The sequence below is a fragment of the Candida oxycetoniae genome (genome assembly GCF_023343755.2).
Source record: "Candida oxycetoniae strain CBS 10844 chromosome Unknown scaffold8, whole genome shotgun sequence".
Lineage (NCBI taxonomy): Eukaryota > Fungi > Ascomycota > Pichiomycetes > Serinales > Debaryomycetaceae > Lodderomyces > Lodderomyces oxycetoniae.
This window is the reverse complement of record NW_026055361.1, coordinates 30,252-58,223: the sequence shown is the minus strand read 5'-3', so window position 1 is coordinate 58,223 and position 27,972 is coordinate 30,252. Positions and strand designations below refer to the sequence as shown.

The following is a 27,972-nucleotide window of genomic DNA, read 5'->3' as shown; positions in this document are numbered from 1 at the left end:
TGCAAATTTGATTTGAAAATTTATCCTTTTTTTTTTTTTTTTTTTTTTTTTTTTTTTTTTTTTTTTTTTTTTTTCAAGTCGATGATTGCTTGCACCAGGAGGGGTCAACAGGGGACCTGCCCCACTGTTTCTAGAAAGAAAGAAAAAGACGTCTAGAAGGTCCCGCTTGCCGACTGCAAAATCGAGATGTTCTCTCTCTTTCTTCAACTCTCTACTTTTTTTTTTTTTTTCTTCTTGTTTTACTTTGTTTCTTAGTTTCTCGCATCAGAGATGGATAAGATTGAGCGTTTAATTACATGGGCTAAAGATCATGGAGCTATTCTAACCTCAAACGTCGAGTTTAAAGAGATTTCGCCTAATAACTATGGCTCTGTCTCGACGTCTTATGACCCCGTTGTAATTGAAATCCCCAGATCTCTTGTTATTACTAGCGACCAAGCTGTATCGTTATTTGGTAAAGAGTCGTTTGATAAATCAACAAACCGTCTTGCGTTGTTGAAGTTATATTTGTCGCACTCGAGAATTGATGAGTCGTCATTTTATAAACCATATATTGATGCACTACCAAGTTTAGAGGCCATTGATTCGCCATACACTTGGCCGCCCGAGGATAGGGCGTATATTCAAGGTACGAATTTAGGCAATTCACTAAACGAAAACCTCGCGCTGATCATTGAGGAATGGTGGTATGCTCTCAACTTGATTCCTGAAGGTATCACGAAACCAACAGAGCATTTCATTAATATGAAATTTTACTACGAATACAAATTCTACAATGATACGGATCTTTACAAATACCTAAATGAAACCGCAACTTCAAATTGGACAGCGTTCCCAAATTATCTTTGGTCATCTTTGATTTTCAAAAGTAGGGCATTTCCAGCATATATTATAGATAAGAATTTTCCAAAAAATGAAGTGATGTTGTTACCGGTTGTTGATTTGCTTAATCATAGTCCAAGCGCTAAAGTAACTTGGAGTAGCGGTGGAAATGAAGAATTTAGATTCGAGACGGATGAACCAGTAGCAAAAGGCTGTGAGATCTTTAATAATTATGGATTGAAAGGCAACGAAGAGTTATTGTTGGCATATGGGTTTGCTTTGGAGGAAAATAATAGCGATTCGGTGGCCTTGAAGATTAAAGTTCCTAAATCCATGATTGAGAAGATTGAAGCTAAAGGGATTAAGCTACCCACAATTGATGATTATACAAACTCTGTGTTGGACAAAGAAGGCAAGACCGAATCGAGCCATGAACATGGAATATTATTTTTTATTACCTTGACCAATTTTCCTGAAAACCTTAAACAAGTTTTCGAAATGTTGGTGCAGAATTCATGGGAGAAGGGTTTAACCTTGAGAATGAAACTAGCTGGGTTGAATCATTTAAGAGCAGCTCTTGAAGTCAAAAGAAAGATGTTGCAGTTGAATGTGCCTGCAGATTCAACTAGAAGAAAGTACATCAAATCTTATATCACGTCTCAGGACAAAATCTTGTCTTCAGCAATAACTTGTATTAAGAGACAAGAAAAGGAACTTTTGAGTCAATTTAAGACTCATTTAATCACCCTCAAAAATGTGTATAAAAAGGACAAGAGATTTCAGCAATCCTTATTGTTCCTTGGATTTAATGATTTCGAAACGATATTGGAATCAGAATTCCAGGACCAATGCTGGTTGTTATGGTTGATTCGTTGCTATAACAAAAGCTCATATACAAAAGAGCCAGAAGAGGATAATTATTTGCCTGATTGGATACAGAATCTATTCAGACAACTAAGAAGAGATACGGAAATAACTACACAAGACGTTTTAAATTTCAAGCCGATTCACGATAACTTAGTGCCACAACTAATATCATCGGTACCTGAAATATATGGAGTTGGGGATTGGTCAATAGGGGAATTTGTCATTGCTGCTAAATTGCTTGATCGAATCTCATTTGTAAGAGGTAAAGACCAGGAATGTATTATTGTAGAACAGGAGTATCAAACTTAACCCAATTATACAAGCTAGTTACATTAAGGGGGGGGGGAGAGGCGAGGGGCGACGAAGGATTAACAAGATACTCCCAATTAGAAGGGTCCTTGTGAGTGTCTATTTTTTTTTTTTTACCCCCCCTTTCAGCTGAAAAAGCCCTTTATTACCACCACAACAAAGATTAACTACGTGTTAAGGACCCCTTTCCCTGCCCCCTCTACCATTTCCATCACAACTCAGATATAATATCAACGTAACCGAAAACACCCCATTTTTTGTTATCTATATATATATATAATGGTGATGAGTATTTACAAACCTAAAGAGTCTTTAACGTGTTTTCTTATCGTCTCATTGTAAAATTCCCTATTTTCTCTCCACAATTTACAAGCATCTATATTTGCACCACTTTCTGGGTTTGGTTCAGCCAACATTGATATAACACTAAGCAATATTTTTTCAATACTTTGCACGGGAGACCATCTTTCCTCAGGTCTTTCATACTGATTTGGGTCTTCACCCGGAGGATGTAATATTGATATGCAAACGGTTCCATCAGAATAAATATTTGGGTGTAACAAAGGTGGGTCAAACTTCAAAGTTGGTGGTCCCAAAGGGTAATCCTTGGGGAATGTAAGTATAGCGGGAAACACTCCATTTTCATATGGCGTGTCTGATGGTCCCTCTAAAAAACACTGCCATTTGAATAAATTATCTTCGCTAACTGGACCCGCTATTATACCTGGAGGTGGATCTCTAGTTAGAAGTTGGTATTCTTTAAGCAACCGCTTTTGAGCAGTCGACCGAGGTGGCATATATACTAGATATATATATATATATATATATCTATCTATCTACGTGGATACTTTTACAATTTATCTCTCAATAAAAGGAAACGATCTTCTTTGGATAGAGGAATTGTCATATATTATCGAGCTTGCCGACTCTTTTTTATAATCATCTATCGCTTAGCGCTACCATGTATTAGTTCAACCAAAGAGCAAGTCAAAGGTCAGCAATTTGTTTACCCCCTCCTCCCATTTGTCCATATACGTGTAACTTACTTTGTTGGCAGTTCAACTAGATGTTTAAATTTTCGCCAACTGTGGAATTTACCAGAAACCGAACCAAATAGAACAGAGGGGAAATAACATTGAAAAAGTATAAATTTTAAAAGAAAAGGTTGGCGGCTACCTAATATCATTAAAGCAAAAAAAAGAGAGCGATTCTCTCTTTACTTTCTTTTTCTTTACATTTATACGCATTGAATTATACCTATAATGATATACATATCAACATGACATATAGCACTGATCTACTCCACATTGTTTTTAGGTATACTGTATCACCCGTTCATAGTCCAGTATTCCGATTCAATGGGAGTAAACTGGAAAGAAACAATCAAAACACTCTGCGCCATTTCCCATAAACTATGCTGGCTTATTAATGATGGAGGAGAGAAAGAAAGATGAAAAAAAAATTTCCTTGAAAAATTTGAAAACCTAAGCCAGTGTTTTTTTTTTTTTTTCATTCTTCTTTTGTATACTTGTATTGTATTACTACACACTATTTCCCCCCACCCCTTCCCTCGATAATGAATCCAGCTGTTAGTAATATTGCATTAATGCTTATTGGGATGCAAGTCGCCAAGAAATTGGACTTTGAGGACTCCAATGTACTCTTCTACACTAGAGCTTTCTACATTGGATGTCAGTTGGCCACTTTTCTCACCTACATGTTTATCAAATTTAAAATAGACCAAAAGAATGATCTCACTACCCTCAAATATGTTGAGCCTGCTAATGCTATGAGTGGTACTGAAGCTAGAGCTGTTGTTACTACCGTTAAGGAGTATGATTTGCAACAAGTGAATCAACTCATCAAGGGTATTTTTACTGGATTAGCTATGATGGGATTTATGCATCTTTACATGGGATACACCAACCCCTTGATTTTGCAAAGTGTTTCTGGTTTGAAAGGTGCTTTAGAGTCAAACATGGCCAAAATTCACTTGTATGGGAAGGAAGCTAATGGTGATTTAAAGAGACCATTCAAATCTGCTCCAGGGTTAATGGAAATGTTGACAGGTGGTGCTACAAGCGGAGTTCAAAGCGACAAGGCTTCTGTTGAAAGTGCCGAAGTTAGCGGTTCTGGTGGAGTCAAATTAGATTAAACCAAAAATAATGATCCTATATATATACATATATACATATACACACACATATATATATATATATCTATCTATCTATCATTATTGAATCTTTTTGCCTCTTGAGCTATTCTAGTATAAACGGTAGCGTTCGATGATGTATATTCTTTTTTTTTTTTTCCCCTTCATTCCTTTTCAACAATCGGATAACTCAATTAAGAAGATTTAGCAAATATAAAGCAATTGGAATATACATTATGTCAACAGAACCAGGTGCAATGCAAGTTAATGCTGAGAATGCAGATAATTTAGAAGAAATTGAAATGCAATTTGCAGTGAAAGCTGTTCAACAAGCAGAGACTTATTGGTCTCTTCTAGAAAAAGTTCAAGGTTCTAAATTGAAGCTTACAAAACATGACGATCAAATATATGAACAATTACTTGACGATTTTCCCGAGTTTAAGGATAAAGCCACAGCGGCGGTTATAAGCGAGGAGGAAATGAAATCGCCCCAAGGCAAGACCAAGTGGAGAGAGTTTTGTGAGAAATTTAAGGACCTTGAAGATTATAATTTTGGCACTTTATTGAGACTAAAAGCTGATGACGAATATGGTCAAGATACTACTATTTTCGCTGTTAGAATTCAATTTTATGCTATTGAGATTGCTAGAAACAAATATGGCTTGAACGATTGGATCTATGAAGCTGCACATAAAGAGAAGAAGTAAGTAAATAAGTAAGTAAGTAAATAGACATTGTAATCTGACAGATATATATCGATTTGTTAGGGCTTTGAAGAGTCTGGGGAGACGGAGTTGATGAAGAGACAGCGGCACTAACGGGAGAAAAATGTTATAAAGAAAGCTTTTGGTATTTTGCATCCCTTTTGGCCGGGTAAGTGAATTTATATGCACTCTGCAAAGTGAAACAAAAAATTCAATCGTACAATGGAGGAAGACGAAAGAAAAGGAAAGGAAAGGAAAGGAAAGGAAAGGAAAGGAAAGGAAAGGAAAGGAAAGGAAAGGAGAGATCTTCTGGTTAGGATCACTATTCTTTGAGATAAATTTTGTCCAATTACGAGTTTAGATGCCGCCACGAACGAGTGCTCAGACTGCTAGCGCGGAAACGCACTGGAAGAACATATCGTCAAATAATGGAACTCCACAAGATCAAGATAAATCACCTGCTTATACTTTACCAGGAGTGATTAACTACTTGACATCCGAGTTTACGGACTTGGAAAGGTTCAAGATTATGACAAACTTGGAAAAATCAGAGATGAAGCACAAGATTGCTTATTTGCAAGGAGAGCTTACTTCTTTGAAATTCATCAACCAAAAACAACAAACAAGAATAGAGCATTTGGAAAGGGAAAATAAGCTATTGAGGGCGAATATTAATGGGGAGCATTTCAATAAACCAGAATATGATGATGATGATGATGACGGTGAGCTGAAACGTTTGTCGCATTTGTTGCCAGAAGTCGACGTGCAGCAGATTAAGCAGTCGAAACAAAGGTTGAAGGATTCTACAAACGAGATAATATCGTTGCTAAGAACTCCGACTTCTAATCTCAGATATCTCAACCTACCAGAAGGAAACGGAAACGAATTTGAGCCACTAATGAACAACGAAGACTCAAAACCAAGTGGCCAAGGGCATCCAAGTAATGTGATATCTCGATTTTTCAACGATGATAATGAGATTCTAGAAGAAACAAAACTGCAAGATACTAAAGAGTTTATACACAGTGATGATGTAGACATCGACGAAGTATTGGAGCGCGCATTATCCAATGAAAGTGACGCAGTTACTGTTATTGTTGATGAAGAAGAGGAGCCAGAACAAACATCAAAACAAAACCCAAAACTGGAACAAGAACAAGAACAGAACCCAGAAACAGAACAAGAACAAGAACAGAACCCAGCAACAGAACAAGAACAAGAACAGAACCCAGCAACAGAACAAGAACAAGAACAGAACCCAGCAACAGAACAAGAACAAGAACAGAACCCAGCAACAGAACAAGAACAAGAACAGAACCCAGCAACAGAACAAGAACAAGAACAGAACCCAGCAACAGAACCACAACTAAAATCAGAACAAAAATCAGAACAAAAATCAGAACTAAAATCAGAACAAAAATTAGAACTAAAATCAGAACAAAAATTAGAACTAAAATCAGAACCAGAAATCAAAGTACAGGAAACAACCTTGACAAATTCAGGGCCAAGCTTATCAGATCAAAGAAAAGAATTAGCACATTATGATGATGAGGAGGAAAAGGAAAAGGAAAAGGAATTGAAGGAGGAGGAGGAGGAGGAGGAGGAGGAGGAGGAGGAGGAGGAATTTGATAGCTCAAGTGTTTTTGACCATGATAACTCAACAATCCACCTAAGCCTGTCTTCAAACCGCGAAACTGTTAAATTATCGGTGTTTGCCAAAGCCAAAAATGAAACCACCTTGATTAAATATGTCTCTCTATTCAACCGCAAGCTGATAATCGACGTGTTTAGTTTATCAAGTGACAGCTTTGTATTTGTTGAGAAAGGTGGCGAAATCAAGCTTTTGACTTTTGAAGGAGACAAAGATAAAGAGCAAGTCTTGTTTAACGTTAAAAACCACTTTCCAGAAATCAGCAAAAGTGCTGTTATCAAATTTGAACCTGAATCCAAGGATACGTTAGAAGACCTGGTTTATGGCTTGGCACTTGTTGGACGTGCCAACGGGTCCAAGTCTTTGTTGACTAAAATCTATCAAATATCGCATAATAAAAAGACAAATCTCACTTTGTACAAGGAAGTTGCCAGTTACAACAAGAAATTCATAACCAAGAACTACAAGAACATCAATGAAATATCATTTATTGGCTGGCATGTGAATAAAAGTCAACATCTATCACACACAAACAAAAATTCAAAAGCAGCCTCAAAGAGTCTGGAGAATGGCATAAACTTATCAGCATACGAAGTGTTGTATAAAGTGGACGATATGAAAGTGCTGATAAACCTCGCGCTGAGACAAGTTATGCCATACAATGAGAACTCTTGAACATAAAAGGGAGCAAAGAAATGAAAAAGAATGAAACAAGGCTGAATTTTTATACCTTTACCTTTATTCTTCTTGTATTGATAAGAAAATAACCGCTCTCGGTCAATTTCCGTATTCGGAGTAAAGTGCGGCACTGAAAATTTTTTTTTTTTTTTTACAAAAATTATTCTATCTCATCTCTAGAAGGATATCATTGCAAGTGAAGGCCAGTAGTGTTGATTGGAACAGCACAGAGCCCCCTTTTGCTTAAACATGTCGAAATCTTTTGATGACTTTGTGAAGCAGCAACAGGCTCAGCAAAAGCCAAAGACTTTTGGCTATCGTAATGCTGGTGGTGGAGGAGCTTCTCAGTACAATTTCAACAACACGTTTGTTCCAAGTCAGCCACAACCACAACAATATTATAGCCAGCAACAACCCTTTCAAGGATATAAGAATAGGTATAGTAATTACAACGATGCCAAGACTTTTCAAAGCACTCAATATTCATCCACGGCATCGCCGGTGGACTCATTACCAACAAGCGGGAGATCTACGCCCAATCCAAATGCATCGACGACCTCCTTGACTTCTTTGAACACTGCTATATCCAAATTGAATGTGGATGTACCATTTCGCGAGAATTTATCAAACATTGAGCACGCTTCTAAGATCAGCGAGGTGAAAACTGAAGTCAGTGCAATTGTCAGCCAAATCATGGATCAGGACTCTTTTTCAATAGTAGTGAGTGAATGGAAATTGAACGATATTTTAAAGTCTTTACTAAAACCAAAGAATGCGTCGTTGGTCAAGGAAGCGGCTTTGCTTATTATTCAACAATTAGCACAACACGTTGTTGACCAGACGCCAAAGGAATACCACCTTCTTCAGTTTTTCGCAACGGCATACGATATGTTCACTGATAAAGATAAAAATGTTGTTAAAGCAGCCAAATCTGCTGCAGATGCGCTTTATGCTGCCTACCCGATAGAAGCATTAGGTTCCGTTGTTCTCGATGAGCACTTATCAGTACTCCAGTCGGGAGCCAAATGGAACTCTAAAGTTGCTGCATTGGCTAATTTCGATAAAATCATTGATGATGTTTCTGCAGATATCTTGGAGATGAAATTCGTTGACGTTGTGCCTGTGTTGACCGATTTATCAACTGATTTTAAGCCCGAATTGGCAAAAGCCGGTTTACAGACTTTGAAAAAATTTGTCAAAGTTTTGGATAATTTGGATTTACAAAACAAGTACGATTTGATTGTGGATACTTTAGCTGATCCACTGAAAGTCACTGATTGTGTGAAGAATTTGTCGTCAGTAACTTTTGTTGCCGAAGTTACAGAGCCTGCATTGTCGCTATTAGTGCCAATATTGGACAAGTCCTTAAAAATGACATCTTCATCAAATGAACAATTGAGGCAAACTGTTATTGTTGCTGAGAACTTGACTAGATTGGTCAACAATAAAAGAGAAATTGAAGTGTTTATTCCTATACTTTTACCTGGTGTTGAGAAAGTTTATAAGAGTGCCTCGTTACCAGAGGTAAGAGAATTAGCTGGTAAGGCTTACCAAGTATTGAAAGATGCTGAAGCGGAAAAGACTGATGGTAAGTTCCATGGTAGAATAAGCTTGAAAGAAGCAGAAGATTTCTACAAGAATGAAATCCCTGAAGGTGTTATTATTCCACCATGTGTCACCGATCCCGATACTATTGAGTATTTGGCCAAGATTCTACAAGTTGATGCCAATACCAACGATTGGAAACGTTTGCACGAATATTTGAAAGCAATTTCATCAAACAGCGAGGAATATGCTCATGCGGTCACAACTCACGTAAAACACTTGTTTAATCCTGAAGCTAACCTGGACGGTGCTGAAGATGATGGCGCTATTGAGGTGGTCAATACCGACTTTTCGTTGGCCTATGGTACACGTATGTTGTTGAACAAGACAAACTTGAGATTGTTGAAAGGACATAGGTATGGTTTGTGTGGAAGAAATGGTGCTGGTAAATCGACTTTGATGAGAGCAGTAGCCAATGGTCAATTAGAGGGGTTCCCTTCGGCTGACGAATTAAAGACATGCTTTGTTGAACACAAATTACAGGGATCTGAAGCCGATATGGATCTAGTTTCTTTTATTGCCTCGGACTCGGAGTTAGTTAATGTGGGCAAAGATGCTATTAAAGCTGCATTGTTTGATGTTGGGTTCCCTGAAGAAACCTTGTCAAAAAATGTTGGGTCGTTATCAGGTGGTTGGAAAATGAAGTTGGAGTTGGCTAAGGCAATGTTGATGAAGGCAGATGTTTTATTGTTGGATGAACCTACGAATCATCTTGATGTAGGCAACGTCAAATGGTTAGAAGATTACTTGGTAAGCCATTCTGAGATCACATCTTTAATAGTTTCTCACGATTCTGGATTTTTGGACGCTGTATGTACAGATATCATTCACTATGAGAATAAGAAATTGGCATACTACAAGGGTAATTTATCAGAGTTTGTCAAAGTGAAGCCAGAAGGAAAATCGTACTATACGTTAACCGATTCAAATGTTAAGATGGCATTTCCACCACCCGGTATTTTAACTGGTGTCAAGTCAAGTACAAGGTCGGTGGCCCGTATGTCGAACGTTACATTTTCGTACCCTGGTGCAGCAAAACCTTCATTGAGTAACGTATCGTGTTCGTTGTCGTTATCCTCAAGAGTTGCTATCATTGGTCCTAATGGTGCTGGGAAATCTACCTTGATTAAGTTGCTCACAGGAGAATTAGTGCCGACCGAGGGCAGTGTGGAGAAGCATCCGAATTTGAGAATCGGTTACATTGCGCAACATGCATTACAACACGTTGAACAACATAAGGAAAAGACCCCTAACCAATATTTACAATGGCGTTATAGATTTGGAGATGATCGTGAAGTATTGCTTAAGGAATCAAGAAAAGTTTCTGATGAAGAGATGGAAATGATGCAAAAGGAGATTGATATTGGTGATGGGCGTGGTAAGAGGCAAGTTGAAGCAATCGTAGGTCGACAAAAATTGAAGAAATCCTTTCAATACGAAGTGAAATGGAAATACTGGTTACCTAAATATAACTCGTGGGTCCCAAGAGAAAAGTTATTGGAGGAAGGATTCGATAAGTTGATACAAAAATTTGATGATCACGAAGCATCTAGAGAAGGTTTAGGATACAGGGAGTTGACACCAAAAGTTATTCGTAAACATTTTGAAGATGTTGGCTTAGACGGTGATATTGCAGACCACACTCCAATGGGATCACTATCGGGTGGTCAATTAGTTAAAGTTGTTATTGCGGGTGCCATGTGGAACAATCCCCATTTATTAGTTTTGGATGAGCCTACCAACTACCTTGACCGTGACTCCCTTGGAGGGTTAGCTATTGCCATTAGAGAATGGAGCGGAGGTGTTGTGATGATTTCACATAATAACGAATTTGTAGGTGCATTGTGTCCCGAGCAATGGCACGTTGAAAATGGCCAGGTGGTGCAAAAGGGTACTGTTGCTGTTGACTCAAAGAGATTTGAAGATGGCGGACGGGAATCGCAAGGTGAGGGTTCTCCTGCGCCCGAGGCTGCTCCAGTGAAGAAACGCGACGATGATGATGATTCACCGGCTAATATCAAGGTTAAAACTAGAAAGAAGAAGATTACCAGAAATGAAAAGAAGGCGCAAGCAGAAAGAAGAAGATTGAGATATCTAGAATGGTTAAGTTCTCCAAAGGGAACACCTAAACCAGTAGATACAGATGATGAGGAGGAATAGAAAACAACAATAACAACAACAACTAAAACAAAAACATTTTTCCATTTTCTTTAATTCATTAGGAACAGTGCTATATTATATAGAATGGTATAGATATAATTTTGGTTTTAATAAAAGAGCTTATAGAATTTACAACAAAATAGACTATCGAGCACAGCGAGGTGGTTTATATCTCCATCTCTGCTTTGCTCAACTAGTCTCTAGAGCTTATAGAATGGCTTGATTGCAAAAAGTGAAAAAAAATGAAAAGTCGTGTTAATGTTTCAAGAAATGAACGGCGAAAATGGCTACCACGAAAACGTACCAACAAGACTTTATAGGTCCCCCCCCCCCTCCCAATTGAAAAGAGAAAGGCATTGATACTGACCTAAGACAGAGGTTTGACTTAATATGGCTGACAGATACTCCTTTTCATTAACGACTTTCTCCCCAAGGTATGTTTGTAGATTTATAACCGTTTTGTTTTTACATATTTGCCTTTTCGAGTGATATTAGATGGCCCCAAGGTGGACCACTTTATGAAGAGATGGGGGTTCTAGATGTCCAAAAAGGGGACCACTTTGTAAAGACTTGGCGGTTCGCAGAGGAGATTGGAGACCACTTTGTAAAGAGATGGAGGTTCGCAGAGGAGATTGGAGACTGCTGAGTAGTAGTAGTGATGATGAATGAATTTTGCTTTATACTAACACCCGATTTTTCAGCGGTAAGCTAGTTCAAATTGAGTATGCGTTGAATGCCGTGAAGCAAGGCGTAACTACAATTGGTATCAAGTGTGACAATGGTGTTGTTTTGGCCACTGAGCGTAAAACTACGTCGGTACTTCAGAAAAATGATGTCAATAGCAAGGTTGAGTATATAACGCCAAACATTGGAATGACATATAGTGGAATGGGTCCAGATTTCAGAGTGCTTGTGGATAAAGCACGCAAATTAGCGCAATCGAATTATAAGCTTGTTTATAATGAATATCCACCGGTGCGTATAATGGTTCAGGAGATAGCTAAGGTAATGCAAGAAAGTACACAATCTGGTGGTATAAGACCATTTGGAGTCTCTTTGTTAGTTGGTGGCTATGACGAGTACCTGCAGAAATTTCAATTATATCAAGTTGACCCCAGTGGGTCATACTTTCCTTGGAAAGCTACCGCAATTGGTAAAACTGCTAATAGTGCAAAGACTTTTCTAGAGAAAAGATGGAATGAGAACTTACAGTTGGAAGATGCCATACACGTTGCATTATTGGCGTTGAAGGAAAGCGTGGATGGGGAGTTGATTGGTGAGAATTTGGATATTGCAGTGATTAGTGACCCGCAACAACAATTATTGGGATTCACAGGAACAAATGTAGAAGGACCAAGGTTTAGGAAGCTAGGCGCCGAAGAGATCAACGATACTTTGGATTCGTTGTGAGAGTTGTATAAAGATTAGATTATTTGGCTAACATTTAAGTAAAGAGTAAATGTTTTTCTTTCTAAGCTGTTCTCTTTAGATTGGGATGTGGTGGGGCGTGCATACGTGTGATGCTTTGTATTTATACGTTGTGGGTGTCATTTTCTATCGTTGTTTGAACCTACTCAAGCTATATCAATCAGTTTGAATCTACTCAAGCTATATCAATCAGTTTGAACCTACTCAAGCTATATCAATCAGTTTGAATCTACTCAAGCTATATCAATCAGTTTGAACCTACTCAAGCAATATCAATCAGTTTGAATCTACTCAAGCTATATCAATCAGTTTGAATCTACTCAAGCTATATCAATCAGTTCCAGCGGACACAATTAAAAAAACATTTTTTTTTTTTTCATCTCATCTCATCTCATCTCATCTCATCTCATCTCATCTCATCTTATCTCTATCATCAATACGGAGGGACTCATGACACGAAAGAATAAAGGAAAAAGTAGGAAGAGCAATAAAAGCAGAAGCTCTCAAAAGGTAATAGACGCATACCAGATTGCAGAAAGACAGGAGTATAGGAATAAACATGGAGATCACCAAGGACAAGATGAGGATGAGGGAAACTATGCGAATGATTTAGCATTTGAAGAGGGTATATTGGATGCTCGGAAGCTTTTAAAGGACGGGCAAGAAGAGGAAGATTTATTGGATGAAGAAATAGACTCAGATGAAGCTTTGGGAAGTGACGATGATTATGATGTTTTGGACAGTAAAATCTCGCAAAGTATACGAGATAGGGCCAAGAGGATGAAGATAGGTCAGGAACGCGAAAGAGAAAGCGAGAGCGAGAGCGAGGACGAAGAAGCTTATGATAGTATTGACGAAAGTCAATTAGTAACCTTGTCTGAAGCTTGGGATATGGATGATCGAGATTTAGCACTATATCAGGGTAAAGAGAAAAATGATATTGTTTTGAACGACGATTGGAATTCTGAAATCTCCTCTAGCGGTGAGAGCTCAGATGAGGAAGACGGAGTGGAAGAAGACTGGGGTGAGACTTCTAGAAACTTAGAGGAGGAGGAGGAGGAGGAGGAGAAGGAGGAAGAAGAAGATGATGATGAAGAAGAAGAAGAAGATGATGATGAAGAAGAAGAAGAAGAAGAAACCGATGAGGAGGATATATTTGCTCACGATTCTGCTGACGATGAAGATATAAATTTGACAAAGACAGCACGACAGTTGAAAAAGAAGTCCGATAGCTTGAAACCAAAAGAACGCAAGAAATTTATTACTGAAAATCGTGATGAGCACGAGTTTAACGTACCTAGTGGCGGTCAATCGTTATCTCTAGAAGACATGATGCGAGCAGTGAAAGGTAACGCTGGGGATGCAATCTTGATTGATACAAATTCAAAAGTTATAGCTACACCTTTACCCAAAAGAATTCAGCAGAGAAACGATCGTGGAGCAGCTTATGATTTAGCCAAGAAAGAAGTCAGTAAATGGACTGATACGGTTCAACAGAATAGACAAGCTGAAGTGTTGAAGTTCCCAATGCAGCAGCCAGACTCATTTACAAGTGACGACGCCAACACGTTCAGAACAGGACCTAATCAAAAACCATCGTCTGAACTAGAAAAGAAGGTGAATGATGTGCTTACTAAATCTTCCTTGCTCGATGATAAAAAGGAAGCAACATTTGAAGAGATTGCTGTGGCAAAGCTATCTGCAGAAGAGCTATCTAAACGTACCAATGAGTTCAGATTAATGAGAGAATTGATGTTTAGAGAAGAAAGAAGAGCCAAAAGATTAAAAAAGATCAAGTCCAAACAGTATCACAAGATCAAGAAGAGGGAGAGGTTGAGAAACCAAAACTTGGTTGAAGAAGCGGAAGGTATCAGCGACAATGATGAAGAAGATAATGATAGGAATAGAGCACAAGAACGAATGAGTCTTAAGCACAAAACACAACTGAAATGGGCGCAATCTATGATCAAGAGTGGATTGTCTAAAGATGCATCTAATCGTGAAGAATTGGAAGAAATGTTGAGACAAGGGGAGAAATTGAGAGAGAAGCAACTAGGTAGAAAAAACGGGGAAGACGATGAAAATGAAGATGATGGAGTGGATGATATTGAGCGAGACTATGCAAACGATGAGGAAAAAATTGATAGAAGCAAATTGGGCAAAGGTATAATGGCGATGGACTTTATGAAGAATGCAGAGCGGAGGAAAAGAGAAGAGAATATCAAAATGATTGAGCAATTGAGGAGGTTTGAAAATGGCGAAGATGATGGGTTAGCGTTGTTTGAAGAAGATAATGGTGCTGTGAACTTGACAAAAAACCAGGGTAGGAGAGTTTACAATCCAATCGCCATAGATAACAGCTCTATTAGTGAGCAGGTTTTGAATGAAGTTGAAGATGACAATGCTAAGAACTTGGCAAAAAAAGTGAACAAAGTCAAAGTTGTTGTACAAGAGGATTCCAAGAAACAAGACCCAAATGAAGGGGAAAAAGTGGAGCATGCTGATGATGATAAGTTCTCGTTCAACCCATGGCTATCCATTGGATCAGAGGCTACACCTTCCGAACCCAAACAGAAATCCAACAAAGTTTTTGTAGTTGATGAAAATTCATCCAAGTTTGAAAAGGCTGCTGCTAAAATCGCAAAGCAAAACCTTAAGAAACATAAAGCTGCAAAAGTTTTGATTGATACAAATGACACATTGGCAGTGAATGATATACACAACGACGATGATAACAATGTCTCTGATGTTGAGAACGCCGCGGTTCCACAAATGTTTAAGCAAAAAGATTTGATTAAAGAGGCATTTGTAGGGGACGATGTGATTACGGAATTTGAAAATGAGAAAAAGAGGATTATTGAAGATGAAGATGACAAGGAAGAAGATGTAACATTACCAGGATGGGGTGATTGGGTTGGTGGTAAGTCCAAGCCAAATTCAAAGAAACGGAAAATTATTAAGAAGATTGACGGTGTGATGCAAAGGGATAAGAGGAAAGATAAGAATCTAAAAAATGTCATTATAAATGAAAAAGTCAACAAAAAGAATTTGAAATATCAATCCACTGATGTTCCATATCCATTTGAAACGAGAGAACAATACGAAAGATCACTTAGAATGCCAATAGGACAGGAATGGACAAGTAAAGAAACGCATCAAAGATTAACTATGCCGAGAATCATAACCAAACAGGGTATGGTTATTGATCCATTGAAAGCTCCGTTCAAATAAATAAATAAGTTTATAAAAGAATAATAAAAGAAAAACACAGAAGAAGAACCAAAATTTGTTTTAATTTAACATAAGATAGTTTATATCTAATTCTATTATATTTGTCCTGTCATCTAGTCTAACAATATACCATTTCTATCAGCCCAGTTTCTTCCCGAAAGGAAAACACCATCAGGATCAGTTTCTTTTCTCACTTTGTTGAAATCAACCAAGTCCGAACCAAACCAATCTTGCATATTCTTTTTAAATCCATTCATTGTGTAAAACTTTTTACCTCCAAATTCCAACTGAAGGTTCAAGTCGCGATCAGTTACTTCTTTATCAACTTTTTCAGATACTTCGCCAATAAAATTTTTGGCCCAGTGAGGTTTACCGCCTTTTGCTTCCATAATATGTTCAAATTTATCATACCACTGAGAAGTGTCAACATTTGTACCAAATGGTCTATACATTGTTGCATTGATAAATAAAGTCAATTGATCATTAGTTGGCTTAGCGTCTTCTCCTTGGTATTTCAATCTAGGTGAATTATCCATATATGCACGAAGATTGTTACCGGGGATAGGGCCAGCACTAGTTTTAGTTCTGTGGGATAACCATTCCTGGGAAGGGTAAAGAGACTCCTTGCCATTTGAATCAACAAATGGTTTACCTGATTGAGTAACATTCGAGCAACGCACTTCAATGGGTGCGTGTACGTAAAACTTCTTGTCCTTTGCGGCTTGTGCAATAGTAGTTTGTAATTGCCTCAAAATTTCTACACCTTTGGTAAGTGGCGCAGACCATTCATTAACAAATTGGGAAAACAAGCAATCCATATTCAATGCTTCGACCGAGTTTTGCACAGCAACGTCACCCAGACCAAGAGTTTCAACTTTACCGTACTGCTGCTCAAAAACAAACTTTTCAATAAAAGGAGTTAAGCTTGGGCACAAATGAACTGAAATCCACAACAAAGATTGATAAAACAAACGGCCTGACCATGTACCATACCATGATGGCCTTGGAGGTGAGATCGGATCAGTTGACTTGTTTGCTCTCCAAAGCACACATTTCCCCGTATATGGGAACCACCAAATTCTGATAAACTCAGAGTCCAACCAAACAGTACTCCAATGTTGCAACAAGGTATCGAAATTGATAATCTCTTGTTTTGACTTTATTGTGTACTTTGGGCATGTACGCAATGTCACATGTGTTATAATTCCAATTTTGCCCAAAGATAACAAGATGGCTCTAAAATAGTTTGGCTTTTCTATAGAAGAACACGTTATAGATTCGCCCATTGAGTTAATAAATGTGATTGAAACTACTTGTTGCGAAACTAATCCATGGTATTGAGTTGATCCATGGGTTCCCGTGGAGATTAAGCCTGCGATGGACTGTTCACTAATGGAGCCCAAGTTTTGAATCGCCAAGTTGTGCTGTTTCAAGTATTCGTTCAATTCAAATATTCTGCATCCTGCTTCAACAGTAAGATCAACAAATTTCACCTCTTTTTCACTTGAGCCAGGAGCAACAGGTCCCGAGACTCCCTGTTCTTTAATAACATGGTTGAACTTGTCCAAATTGCATAACCAGTCTTTAGTCATTGTTAAATCGCTTGGCGAATGTCCTGACCCAACGGTCATTATAGTCTTGTGACGAATCCTTGCTTCATTGACAAGTGTTTTGATTTCTTCTACATTACGTGGTTGAAATATTGCTTGAGGGTGACAATAAAAAGTTCCTGCCCATGTTGCATGAAAAAATTTGTTGGTGACAAACGGTCTTGTTGATTCGGGAATAGTTGGCTTTTCTGTCATTGGTAAGGGGGAGGGGGGACCAAACGAGTGGTAAAGAGAGAAAGGGTTGGTGAAAGAAAGAAACGAAAAAGTATCTCAACGAAGAAGAAGTATCTCAACGAAGAAGAAGAAGTATCTCAACAAAGAAGAAAAAGTATCCCAACTTGTTAGAGAAGAGTGCCAACTTGCTAGATAAGAAGAGTGCCAACTTGCTAGATAAGAAGAGTGCCAACTTGCTAGAGAAGAATCGTGACTTGTTACTTAACTTGCTAACTAGGGAAAGTTGCATGATTTTCTCCCTTTTGCGATGAACGGAGCGGGCTTCTTTTGCATTTCAAGCTAGATCCAGTCACGTGATTCTCGTTTATTACCAGTAGGTGAGCAATAACAGAGATGAGCAGAGATGAGCAGAGATGAGCAGAGATGAGCAGCAGGTGAGCAGTAGATGAGCAGCAGGTGAGCAGAGATGAGCAGAAGTGAGCAGTTATATGTATGAGAAATCTTGTTTGTAAACATGGCATAGTTTTGTAGTTGAATGAGTTTGTGTAATGAAAGTAAAAGGAGCAGACACTATCGACACTATTGACACTATCGAGCAACACTATCGAGCAGAGCGAGATAGTGGAGCAGTACTGACTAGCTTGTCACAACACTATCTCGCTCTGCTCGATAGTGTCAATAGTGTGATTAGCTTGTTACAACACTATCGAGCAGAGCGAGATAGTGTCAATAGTGTTGATAGTGTCAATAGTGTGATTAGCTTGTTACAACACTATCTCGCTCTGCTCGATAGTGACGATAGTGTGATTAGCTTGTTACAACACTATCTCGCTCTGCTCGATAGTGACGATAGTGTGATTAGCTTGTTACAACACTATCTCGCTCTGCTCGATAGTGTTGCTTGGCCACAATAGCTACCATATATTGGCTATGAGGTAATATTGATTATGAACTACCATTTATTTTCTCTAAACTATCATCAACTGCCAACTATTTAAATCAACAAACTATTGATTATATCAACTACTATCCTATCCATTATCAAATAACCATTGTCTTACTGACACTGTATCATATACACTATTGAGCCGAGCGAGGTAGTGGAGCAACACTTTGGAGCTTGTGCTTACTACTCTACCTAGTCTATATCATTGAGCTATTATTGTACTATTATTGAGCTATTTTTTCTAGTCTTATTTATCGGCACGTGATTTAGACATCCGCATCACAATACAGCAAACTCTGGTTACTTACACTATCGAAACTATCGACACTATCGAGCAGAGCGAGATAGTGTTGTAACAAACTGCTGAGTATGTATTATACTGGATCATACTAGATCATACTAGACCATACTAGATCATACTAGACCATACTAGATCATACTAGATCATACTAGATCATATTAGATCATACTAGATCATATTAGATCATACTAGATCATACTATATCATACTCTATCATATTCTATCCCATAGTCTATCATACTCTATCCCACACTCTATCATACTCTATTATACTCTATATCATACTCTATCATACTCTATATCATTGTGCTTTTCTTGTTCTATTAATAAGCTATAATCGTGCTATATTTTTCTCATTTATCGGCACGTGACTTGAATATTTTAACTGCAATATAGTAACATTTTATACTTTGTTACTTTTTACTTTTTTACTTTTGACACTTGTTTTCTTTACTTTCTGTTATAGTATCACGTGACTATTTTTACTCTCAATAGTTATAGCAATACTCAGTAGCTTGTTACAACACAATCGATACTATCGAGCAGAGCGAGATAGTGCAGCAATACTTAGGAGCTCGTTGCAATACTTAGTAGCTTGTTACAACACTATCGACACTATCGAGCGGAGCGAGATAGTGCAGCAATACTTAGGAGCTCGTTGCAATACTTAGTAGCTTATTGCAATACTTAGTAGCTTGTTACAACACTATCTCGCTCTACTCGATAGTGGAGCAATACTTAATTGCTTGTTACAACATTATCTCGCTCTGCTCGATAGTGGAGCAATACCTAATTGCTTGTTACAGCACTATCTCGCTCTGCTCGATAGTGGTGCAATACTTTGTAGCTTGTTACAACACTATCTCTCTGCTCGATAGTGGTGCAATACTTTGTAGCTTGTTACAACACTATCTCTCTGCTCGATAGTGGTGCAATACTTTGTAGCTTGTTACAACACTATCTCTCTGCTCGATAGTGGTGCAATACTTTGTAGCTTGTTACAACACTATCTCTCTGCTCGATAGTGGTGCAATACTTTGTAGCTTGTTACAACACTATCTCTCTGCTCGATAGTGTTGTCCATTTTAATTTTATTTTTTCTCTTTTCTTTTTTTTTCTTTTTAGTTTTTTTCTTATACGATGTGACAAATAATGAAAATATTAAACGAGAAAGAGCCGCTCGCTTCAAGTATAGTGGATTTGGCTTTGTAGTTCTTTTTTATTCAACACAACAGAATGAGGTGGTAACTTGGCCCATCTTTGTCAAAATGCTTTTTTTTCATCACCTCTTATTAAAGTCTAAAACTAGAGAAAACTAGGTCTTTTACTAGAGAAAACTAGGTCTATTAGCTCTATTAGCTCTTTAACTCACGAGTTTGATTGCATTTTTTTTGTTTCTTTTTTTTTTTTTTTTTTTTTTTTTTTTTTAATTAAAAAATCGGGTTATTTAAAGTATACTTCTTTTGTTATTCTTTTTCATTTGAAGAGCCTTGCTAGAACTTAACTTGGGAAAACCTTTTGCTAAACAGAATTATAAACCCAGTTGTCAATTCGATTTCAAGCCAAAGAAAGCATTTCCCTTATATCGATATATTCTAAAGGAACTTGTCTTTTTTTAAAAAAAAAAAAAAAAAAAAAAGAGTTTGGAATTCATAAAGAGCCAAATAGAACAAAAGAAAAATTAATTAATAGCATCTTACTAGATATATATTCTGATTAATCGTTGAAAAATGACAAAATCGCCACAAAATATAGGTATTAAAGGTATTGAGGTTTATATCCCAGGCCAAGCAGTCAACCAGAGTGAATTGGAGAAATTCGATGCAATTCCTCAGGGTAAATATACCATTGGTTTGGGACAAACCAATATGGCGTTTGTTAACGATAGAGAAGATATTTATTCCATTTGTTTAACTGTTGTCTCCAAATTGATTAAGCATTATGATATCGATACCAACAATATCGGAAGATTGGAAGTTGGTACCGAGACTTTATTGGACAAGTCGAAATCTGTTAAAACGGTTTTGATGCAATTGTTTGGCGAAAATAACGATATTGAAGGGATCGATACTTTGAATGCATGCTATGGTGGTACTTCTGCCGTAATAAATGCTATCAACTGGATCGAGAGTTCCAGTTGGGATGGAAGAGATGCAATCGTTGTTGCTGGTGACATTGCTATTTACGACAAGGGAGCTGCAAGACCTACTGGTGGTGTTGGTGCCATTGCCATGTTGATTGGTCCTGACGCACCTATTGTTTTTGATTCAATAAGAGGTTCCTTTATGGAACATGCTTATGATTTTTATAAGCCAGATTTTTCTAGTGAATACCCGGTGGTGGATGGTCATTTTTCATTAAGTTGCTATGTCAAGGCAGTTGACCACTGTTACAAGAATTACTCTAAAAAGTATACTGGGGATAAGGACAAGACAGTTGGGTTATTCAACCACTTTGACTATAACGCGTTCCACGTTCCAACATGTAAATTGGTCACCAAGAGTTACGCAAGGTTATTATATAATGATTACAAATCCAATAGTGAACAATTTAAAGATTTAATCGATGAAGAAACTAGGAAAACAATTGATGCATTATCTTATGAAGAATCATTAACCGATAAGTTATTGGAAAAAGTTTTTGTCAATTTAGCAAAAGAACAAACTAAAAAAAGAGTAGAACCAGCATTGAAAGTTCCAACAAATACTGGTAATATGTATACAGCCTCTGCGTGGGTTTCATTAGCTTCATTATTGTATTATGTTGGTTCCAAAGAGTTGCAAAACAAGAGAGTTGGTATCTTTTCTTATGGGTCTGGATTAGCATCAACTTTACTTTCAGTCACAATTAGATCAGACATTACTGAAATCACAAAAGTTCTTGATTTTGACTTCAAATTGAACAAAGGTAGAAAGATCCAAACCCCTGATCAGTATGTTGCAGCAATCGAATTGAGAGAAAAGGCTCATTTGCAGAAGAATTTCAAACCTCAAGGGTCAATTGAAAATATAGGTGAAGGAGTTTACTACTTGGAAGAAGTTGACGATAAGTTTAGAAGAAAATATTCTATAAAGAATTAAAGTCATTGGCAGCTAGGTTTTTATTTGCTATTATTGTTTGGGGAAAAGTTGAAAGTTTGCAGTTGGATACAGCAGGTAAAATTATAAAAGAAGGTCGCTTGCTTGTTGACACTGGTTAAACAAAAATCAAATATTTTTAGAAATAAAAAACTAAAGATAACAATTTGAATTGAAAAATGAAAAATGAAGAAGAATGAAAATTGAAGAATGAAAAATGAAAAAAAATGTATTTAGTATTTGCATCTAATGTGCATGTTTGATATACAGCAAGGTCACCTTTCAAATATAACTTTTTTGAGTAGTACCTGTTACTCTTGCTTTTTTCTATTGTCAGTTATACTCTTCTTTTCTTTTTTTTTATTCTCTCTCAACACAAGTTAATAGTTAATAGTGATGTGTTCTTTGTAGGCGATATGGCGAAATCGCAATAATTCATGATCCATATATGTTCTATGAGCATTCAAAAACTCATCATTCATCATATACAGCTCTATGTTTCTCCCAGCTCGTTGTTTCAGATTACCTGGACGAGTATTAACCTTGTTTGATATAATTCTATGCTGTATTTTTTCAATCCACTTGAACCGTTTTTTCTTTTGTTTTATAGGGAAAAAGTTTATTGATGGATTACTTGTAAATTTTAGAAGCCGCTTTACAAGGTTGGTTGATATTTCCGTACTTGAAGATGACACCTGACTTATTTCTTTTTCATTTATAAATGTCGCCCTTCTTTCAAACTTGACGACCCCTAGTTTCAATAGACATGAAAATAAATTATATACCTTACCAAATGAATTATCCAAATTCAGGATATTAAAAACTCTCTTGAGTACTATCAAAGAATGACACACTTTTTGTGTATAAATTGTCCCGCGATGATGCAATTTGATTTTAAGCTGGAATAATGTAATCAATCTTGGCCGGGTATTCTTCCCGCAATCACTTTTCTTCTTTTTCCTCTGTTTAACATGACCAATGGTTTGCTTTTGCTTCCGCTTTTGCTTTTGCTTCTGCTCCTGCTTTTGCTTTTGCTTTTGCTTCTGCTTCTGCTTCTGCTTTCCACTATCCTCCTCACTTCTTCTGAATGAGCCTCGCAGTAATGGGAACCCTCTTGGTGATGAAACATTGAAATGCGTTTTTTGTCTCCTGTTGTTTTTCGGCCATATCCAACGCTGTTGCAACCGCCGCCGCCGCCACTGCCGCTGCTGCTGTAGTCGTTTATTCCTTTTTTCTAGCAATGCTGACTTTTCAACTTTAATATTAAATTTCTTAACTTGTTCATTATATCTATTCATTTGTTGATGTAAAATGATGATCCGTAACTCATTCAATTCCTTGGTGTTGGTGTTCTTATAAATATGTCCATAGCTCACTTGTCTAAACAATTTGTCTTCTGTAATTGCCAACTCGAAGAAGATCCTTTGGTCGTTAGTCATCACCCACCCTGCATTTGTCAAACATATACAACACTAGAATACGAGGGGGGTTCTTTTTTTTTTCTTTTTTGCTTCAAAGTGAACAACGATATTGACTAGGATAGACTAAATCAAAAGTGAATTTTCCATTTTACAATTTTGGGTGCAAAAAAAATTGAAAGCCAATTCTTTTTTTCTTTTTCTTTTTGCATCATTTAAACACAAAATTTCGTTTGGAACTGATTATGAAGAAATTTTAGGGGAAACTACAAACGTTTTTTATGATACGCTGTTGATCTTACATCAAGTGGGTAGAATACTAGTACTACAAAATGTAAGAAAAAAAGATTAAAAGTTTGGAGCTGTCATGTGACATATAGTAGCTTGTTACGACACTATCGAGCAGAGCGAGATAGTGAGCAACACTTTGTACCTTGTTATGACACTATCGAGCATAGCGAGATAGTGGAGCAACACTTTGTAGCTTGTTATATACATAGATATAGATGAAGAGCTGGAGTGTAGATGAAGAGCTGGAGTATTGATATCAAGCTATTAAGTTGCTCCACTATCTCGCTCTGCTCGATAGTGTCGTAACAAGCTATTATATGTTGCTTCACTATCTTGCTCTGCTCGACAGTGTCGTAACAAGCTACTATATGTTGCTCCACTATGTTGCTCTGCTCGATAGTGTCGTAACAAGCTATTATATGTTGCTCCACTATGTTGCTCTGCTCGATAGTGTCGTAACAAGCTATTATATGTTGCTCCACTATCGAGCAGAGCGAGATAGTGGAGTCAAGAAAAACAAAACTACCCCTTTGAGAAAGAATCTTATGGAAAACACACACTGGTTTGAGCCACAAGAAGAAAGGGGAGAAGGGGGGTAAAGAGCACCCCTTTTTAACTTTTAAAAGTTTGCTGTTCGAATCTTATGCCACGTGATACAGAGAAGATACGGGAGACGAGTGGGACCAGTTTTCAAAAATGTAAAGACTTCCAATCTCTTTGATTTTATTGACAACAGGTTTTCCATAGCTATATGTGGTTCAGTATCATTTACCAACTCTGATTTCCTTAAACTTGTTTCTTTCTAGGCCGAAATGATAGCAGTACCCTCTTCAATATGGCCATAGTTCTTTGTAAATCAATGAACAAAAATAAATATCACCGGAACAAATTTCAAAAGTTACGATTGCTAAATTGCTAATTGAGTAAGAAATAAAACGTATCCCTTGTCATACTTGTCATGCGTCCCACATATGTATATATATATATATATATATAGTTATAGAATGATTTCTTTTATATTTGTAGATTCTTGTCAACCATTGCCTGTAGTTTTTGCGTAAGTTTTACTAATGAGATTTGTTTGGTTAACGCTTATATTTATTCACTTGGTGCAAGCCAACAACTTTGGATTTGACCAATGGAGTAACAATGACTTGAAACAGTTTTTGAGTGACTGCAAGATCAAACAGGACTCCTCTTGGGATAACTCAAAGTTGATTGAAGTTGCTACAAATGAAGCAAAGAAGATTGAAAATGGATATAAGAAGTTGAAAAACGAAATTGATCAACAATTGAAACCCAAAAAGAAGAATTTAGAAGACTATTTAAGCTTTAGCTATTTGTTTGGATCAATAGATAAGAAACCTAAATCAGTTCTGGACTGGTGTTTTGAGAGCTGGAGCTCAGACTCTTTGAAAAACTATTTGAAACATAATGGGATCAAGTTTAACGACAAGGATAACAAGAGCGATTTGTTGAAAATAATTAAGCTGAGTTTCGACAAAGTGGCTAAAAAGAACAATGGGTCTACTTATTATCCCGGTTCTTGGTTGTACAATTCTTGGTCTGAAGACGATTTAACCAAATGGTTAGACAAGTATGGTATCTCTTACAATAAAAAATCTACAAGAGACGAGTTAGTTGATAAAGTTAAGGAACTCAATTATAAGACAGTGAATGAGATCGAGGATACCAAAAATGCCTTGTTTGATTCATTGGATCTCTTTGATAAAACGATTTTTGATCGTGCGGGACAAATCAAGGACGAATTCTTTGAGACTTGGTCGTATTCTCAACTAAGAGAGTGGTTGTACTTGCATGGATTCATCAATGAAAGTCCCGAGGAATACGTTGCTGAGTTGGATAAAGAAAAGTTGATCAACATTGCGAAGAACTACAAAAAGTACCTTTTGGAAGATATCAACACTTGGTTGAAACATTCAGAAAGAAAAGTTCAACCATGGTTGAGCAAAGGTGGCGAATCGTCAGGCTCATCATCCCGTGGAAACAAACACGTTGAGAATTTGATCAACGATACGTTTTTCGTTGGTATCAATAACTGGTCCAAGGATAAACTACGCGAATTTTTAAATGTTCGTAAAGTTCCATATTCCATTTTTACTACAAGGAGTCAACTAGTTGAGTTGGTAAAGGAACATAGATCAGATCCAATTCACGTTGAGACTGAGGCGTTTGTTATTGACCAAGATTTTTCCACGAACTCTATAAAGCAATGGTTGAAGGAACAGGGCCAAAACATTGATGGATCAAGACAAGATTTGATTGCCGCATTTCAAGAACAGTTTAAAAAGATTGGGTCAGATCCTAATAATTTAGAGTCCCAGATTAGGTTTTACACTCCTGACCTTGAAGGTTACAAACAATACTTGAAAAAGAATGTTCCCGAATCGAAAAAGTACTCCGAAGACAAGATTGAACAGGCTTACAAATTAGTTGAGGAATACTTCAAAAAGGCTACTGAAACAGCAAGAGAGGAGTTCAAAAAGGACAAGTACTCTAGCGAGGAGGCATTGCAAGAGATACAGAAGGCTAGTTATGACTACGCTAGTAGTGTTTACGACAAAATCGATGAAACTCAAAGCAATATTTCAAGTTTGATTACAGATGCAGGATTAGCATCGACTAACTTTGTTAAGTCATTAACAGCAAAATTGGTTCAAGATTGGAGAAAGCTTGAAAACTCTTTATTGGGAACTAAAAAGAAGGCACAAAAGGAAGCAACTGAATGGGTCGACAAGGGCAAACAACAGCTTCAACAAGGTGGTCAAAGTGTACTTGAAACAGTCAATGATGTCAGTAAGGATTCATCTAAGAAGTACGACGCACTTTCTCAAAAAGCCCAGGATTTATACAATGATTATTTGGCTACTGCGGGTGATTCTTATGATGACTTGTCAAAAGATGCGGGGAAGAAATACGAAGCAGCCGTTAAGGAAGCAAATTACAAGTATGATCAGTATAAGAAATTGGCCAAGTCGAAATCTGATGAAGTTTCAGAAGCAGCGGGAATTCAGTATGAAAAAGCTGTAGCAGATGCCGAAAAAAAATACAATGATTATTCCAGCTTGTTGAATAAGAAGTTTGAAGAGTTGTCTACGAGTGCTGGTAAGCAATATGAATTAGCCGCAGCTGAAGCACGTAAGAAATTTGACGAGTACAATAAATTAGCAAATGATAAAGTGGACAAATTATCTACAGAAGCCAAGAAACAATATGAATTAGCTGCTGCGGATGCTAACAAGAAATATGAAGAGTATACCAAATTAACTAGCAAGAAGTACAACGACTTGTCTAAAGCGGCTAGTAAGCAGTACAGCGAGTTTTCGAAAGCGGCAAACGAACAGGCTGATAAAATATCAAAAGATGCAGCTGATTCATATGAAAAGGCAGTAAAATTAGCTAATCAAAAATATGACCAACTTTTGAAATTGGCTAAGCAAAAGTCTAATGAATGGTCTACTGATGCCAGTTTGAAAGCTGACGAATTATACAAGGAGGCGGGTAAGCAATATGAGCTTGCGGCTAAAGACGCGTCAAAAAAGTATAACGAGTTTTCTTCAATAGCTGCTTCTTATGCTGCTGATTTAGGCAAAAAGGCGACTGAAAAATATGATGAATATTCCAAAGAAGCTTACAACAAGGTAGATGATTTGTCACAAGAGGCGCAAAAGCAATACGAGCAAGCTCTTAAAGAAGCTGAAAAGAAGTACAATGAGTACTACAAATTAGCAGGTGAAAAATATGAAGACTATAAGAAAAAAGCAGATAAGAAATATGACGAAGCTTCACACGAAGCAGCAAAACAATACGAGCTTGCCCAAAAGGAAGCTGGTATTAAATATGAAGAGTTTAAGAAACTAGCAGGTGACAAGGCAGCTGAGTTTTCCAAAGAGGCAAGCAAAAAAGCTGAACAATTGAAGAAAGATGCGAAAGAGGCGCTTAATACAGCTGGAGAAGAAGCTGGTAAATTGTACAACGATGCTGTAGACCAGTCTCACAAGTCGTATATCAAGTACTCTCCCAGAATCAAGGATTGGGTCAAGGATGTTTACCGAGGAGCATTATTCCGCTTGGGCTTGTTCAACAATAGAGTCTATGACGTTGCTGAAGAAGTTGGTGAGAAGGTTGGCGAGAAATGGGATAGCATGATTCGAGTTTATTCCAATGCTGATCTCAAGGGCTATTTGAGATCATTTGGATATAGCTACTCCTGGCTCAATGGATTGAACAGAAGGGAATTGTTGACACTTGCTCAAGTACAAAAGAAATTGTTTTCCGGGTACAAGCATTCGAAATGGGAAAAACCAATTGGCGAAGTGCTCAAGGATGCCGGTAACGAGGTTAGCGAGAAGTTGGGCATTACAAAACAACCTCATGGAATTGCTCAACATATCAAGGCGTTTTTAGGTTTTAATTATTAACACTATCGAGTGACACTATTGAGTGACACTATCGAGCAGAGTGAGATAGTGGAGCACACTAGCTGCCATAAAAGTATACACACCAGTTTTATAACCAGTTTATCTC

General features: G+C 37.4%; 11 protein-coding genes across 11 annotated transcripts; 9 read left to right on the top strand and 2 right to left on the bottom strand. All coding sequences in view use genetic code 12, as the record gives it.

The window, feature by feature from the left end:
* Window positions 1–270: 270 nt before the first annotated feature.
* On the top strand, window positions 271–1,998 carry KGF56_000186 (protein-lysine N-methyltransferase; the record flags this gene model as incomplete). Its single annotated transcript, XM_049323012.1, has 1 exon — window positions 271–1,998. One exon carries the CDS (start codon window positions 271–273, stop codon window positions 1,996–1,998), a length of 1,728 nt encoding a protein of 575 aa, XP_049182639.1.
* A 293-nt stretch (window positions 1,999–2,291) lies between these two features.
* KGF56_000185 (E2 ubiquitin-conjugating protein) lies at window positions 2,292–2,795 on the bottom strand (the record flags this gene model as incomplete). The annotated part of the gene is made up of 1 exon (XM_049323001.1): window positions 2,292–2,795. One exon carries the CDS (start codon window positions 2,793–2,795, stop codon window positions 2,292–2,294), a length of 504 nt encoding a protein of 167 aa, XP_049182638.1.
* A 779-nt stretch (window positions 2,796–3,574) lies between these two features.
* Window positions 3,575–4,153, top strand: PHO88 (Pho88p; the record flags this gene model as incomplete). Its single annotated transcript, XM_049322990.1, has 1 exon — window positions 3,575–4,153. The coding sequence occupies one exon, from the start codon at window positions 3,575–3,577 to the stop codon at window positions 4,151–4,153; it is 579 nt and encodes a 192-aa protein (XP_049182637.1).
* A 233-nt stretch (window positions 4,154–4,386) lies between these two features.
* On the top strand, window positions 4,387–4,857 carry KGF56_000183 (uncharacterized protein; the record flags this gene model as incomplete). The annotated part of the gene is made up of 1 exon (XM_049322979.1): window positions 4,387–4,857. One exon carries the CDS (start codon window positions 4,387–4,389, stop codon window positions 4,855–4,857), a length of 471 nt encoding a protein of 156 aa, XP_049182636.1.
* A 358-nt stretch (window positions 4,858–5,215) lies between these two features.
* On the top strand, window positions 5,216–7,180 carry KGF56_000182 (uncharacterized protein; the record flags this gene model as incomplete). The annotated part of the gene is made up of 1 exon (XM_049322971.1): window positions 5,216–7,180. The coding sequence occupies one exon, from the start codon at window positions 5,216–5,218 to the stop codon at window positions 7,178–7,180; it is 1,965 nt and encodes a 654-aa protein (XP_049182635.1).
* A 252-nt stretch (window positions 7,181–7,432) lies between these two features.
* Window positions 7,433–10,948, top strand: ELF1 (Elf1p; the record flags this gene model as incomplete). The annotated part of the gene is made up of 1 exon (XM_049322970.1): window positions 7,433–10,948. The coding sequence occupies one exon, from the start codon at window positions 7,433–7,435 to the stop codon at window positions 10,946–10,948; it is 3,516 nt and encodes a 1,171-aa protein (XP_049182634.1).
* A 390-nt stretch (window positions 10,949–11,338) lies between these two features.
* Window positions 11,339–12,358, top strand: PRE8 (proteasome core particle subunit alpha 2; the record flags this gene model as incomplete). The annotated part of the gene is made up of 2 exons (XM_049322960.1): window positions 11,339–11,382; window positions 11,650–12,358. 2 exons carry the CDS (start codon window positions 11,339–11,341, stop codon window positions 12,356–12,358), a joined length of 753 nt encoding a protein of 250 aa, XP_049182633.1.
* A 468-nt stretch (window positions 12,359–12,826) lies between these two features.
* Window positions 12,827–15,607, top strand: KGF56_000179 (uncharacterized protein; the record flags this gene model as incomplete). The annotated part of the gene is made up of 1 exon (XM_049322949.1): window positions 12,827–15,607. One exon carries the CDS (start codon window positions 12,827–12,829, stop codon window positions 15,605–15,607), a length of 2,781 nt encoding a protein of 926 aa, XP_049182632.1.
* Window positions 15,608–15,720: 113 nt separating this feature from the next.
* ALO1 (D-arabinono-1,4-lactone oxidase) lies at window positions 15,721–17,412 on the bottom strand (the record flags this gene model as incomplete). The annotated part of the gene is made up of 1 exon (XM_049322938.1): window positions 15,721–17,412. One exon carries the CDS (start codon window positions 17,410–17,412, stop codon window positions 15,721–15,723), a length of 1,692 nt encoding a protein of 563 aa, XP_049182631.1.
* A 2,956-nt stretch (window positions 17,413–20,368) lies between these two features.
* ERG13 (hydroxymethylglutaryl-CoA synthase) lies at window positions 20,369–21,718 on the top strand (the record flags this gene model as incomplete). Its single annotated transcript, XM_049322927.1, has 1 exon — window positions 20,369–21,718. The coding sequence occupies one exon, from the start codon at window positions 20,369–20,371 to the stop codon at window positions 21,716–21,718; it is 1,350 nt and encodes a 449-aa protein (XP_049182630.1).
* A 2,776-nt stretch (window positions 21,719–24,494) lies between these two features.
* Window positions 24,495–27,866, top strand: KGF56_000176 (uncharacterized protein; the record flags this gene model as incomplete). Its single annotated transcript, XM_049322916.1, has 1 exon — window positions 24,495–27,866. One exon carries the CDS (start codon window positions 24,495–24,497, stop codon window positions 27,864–27,866), a length of 3,372 nt encoding a protein of 1,123 aa, XP_049182629.1.
* Window positions 27,867–27,972: the final 106 nt, after the last annotated feature.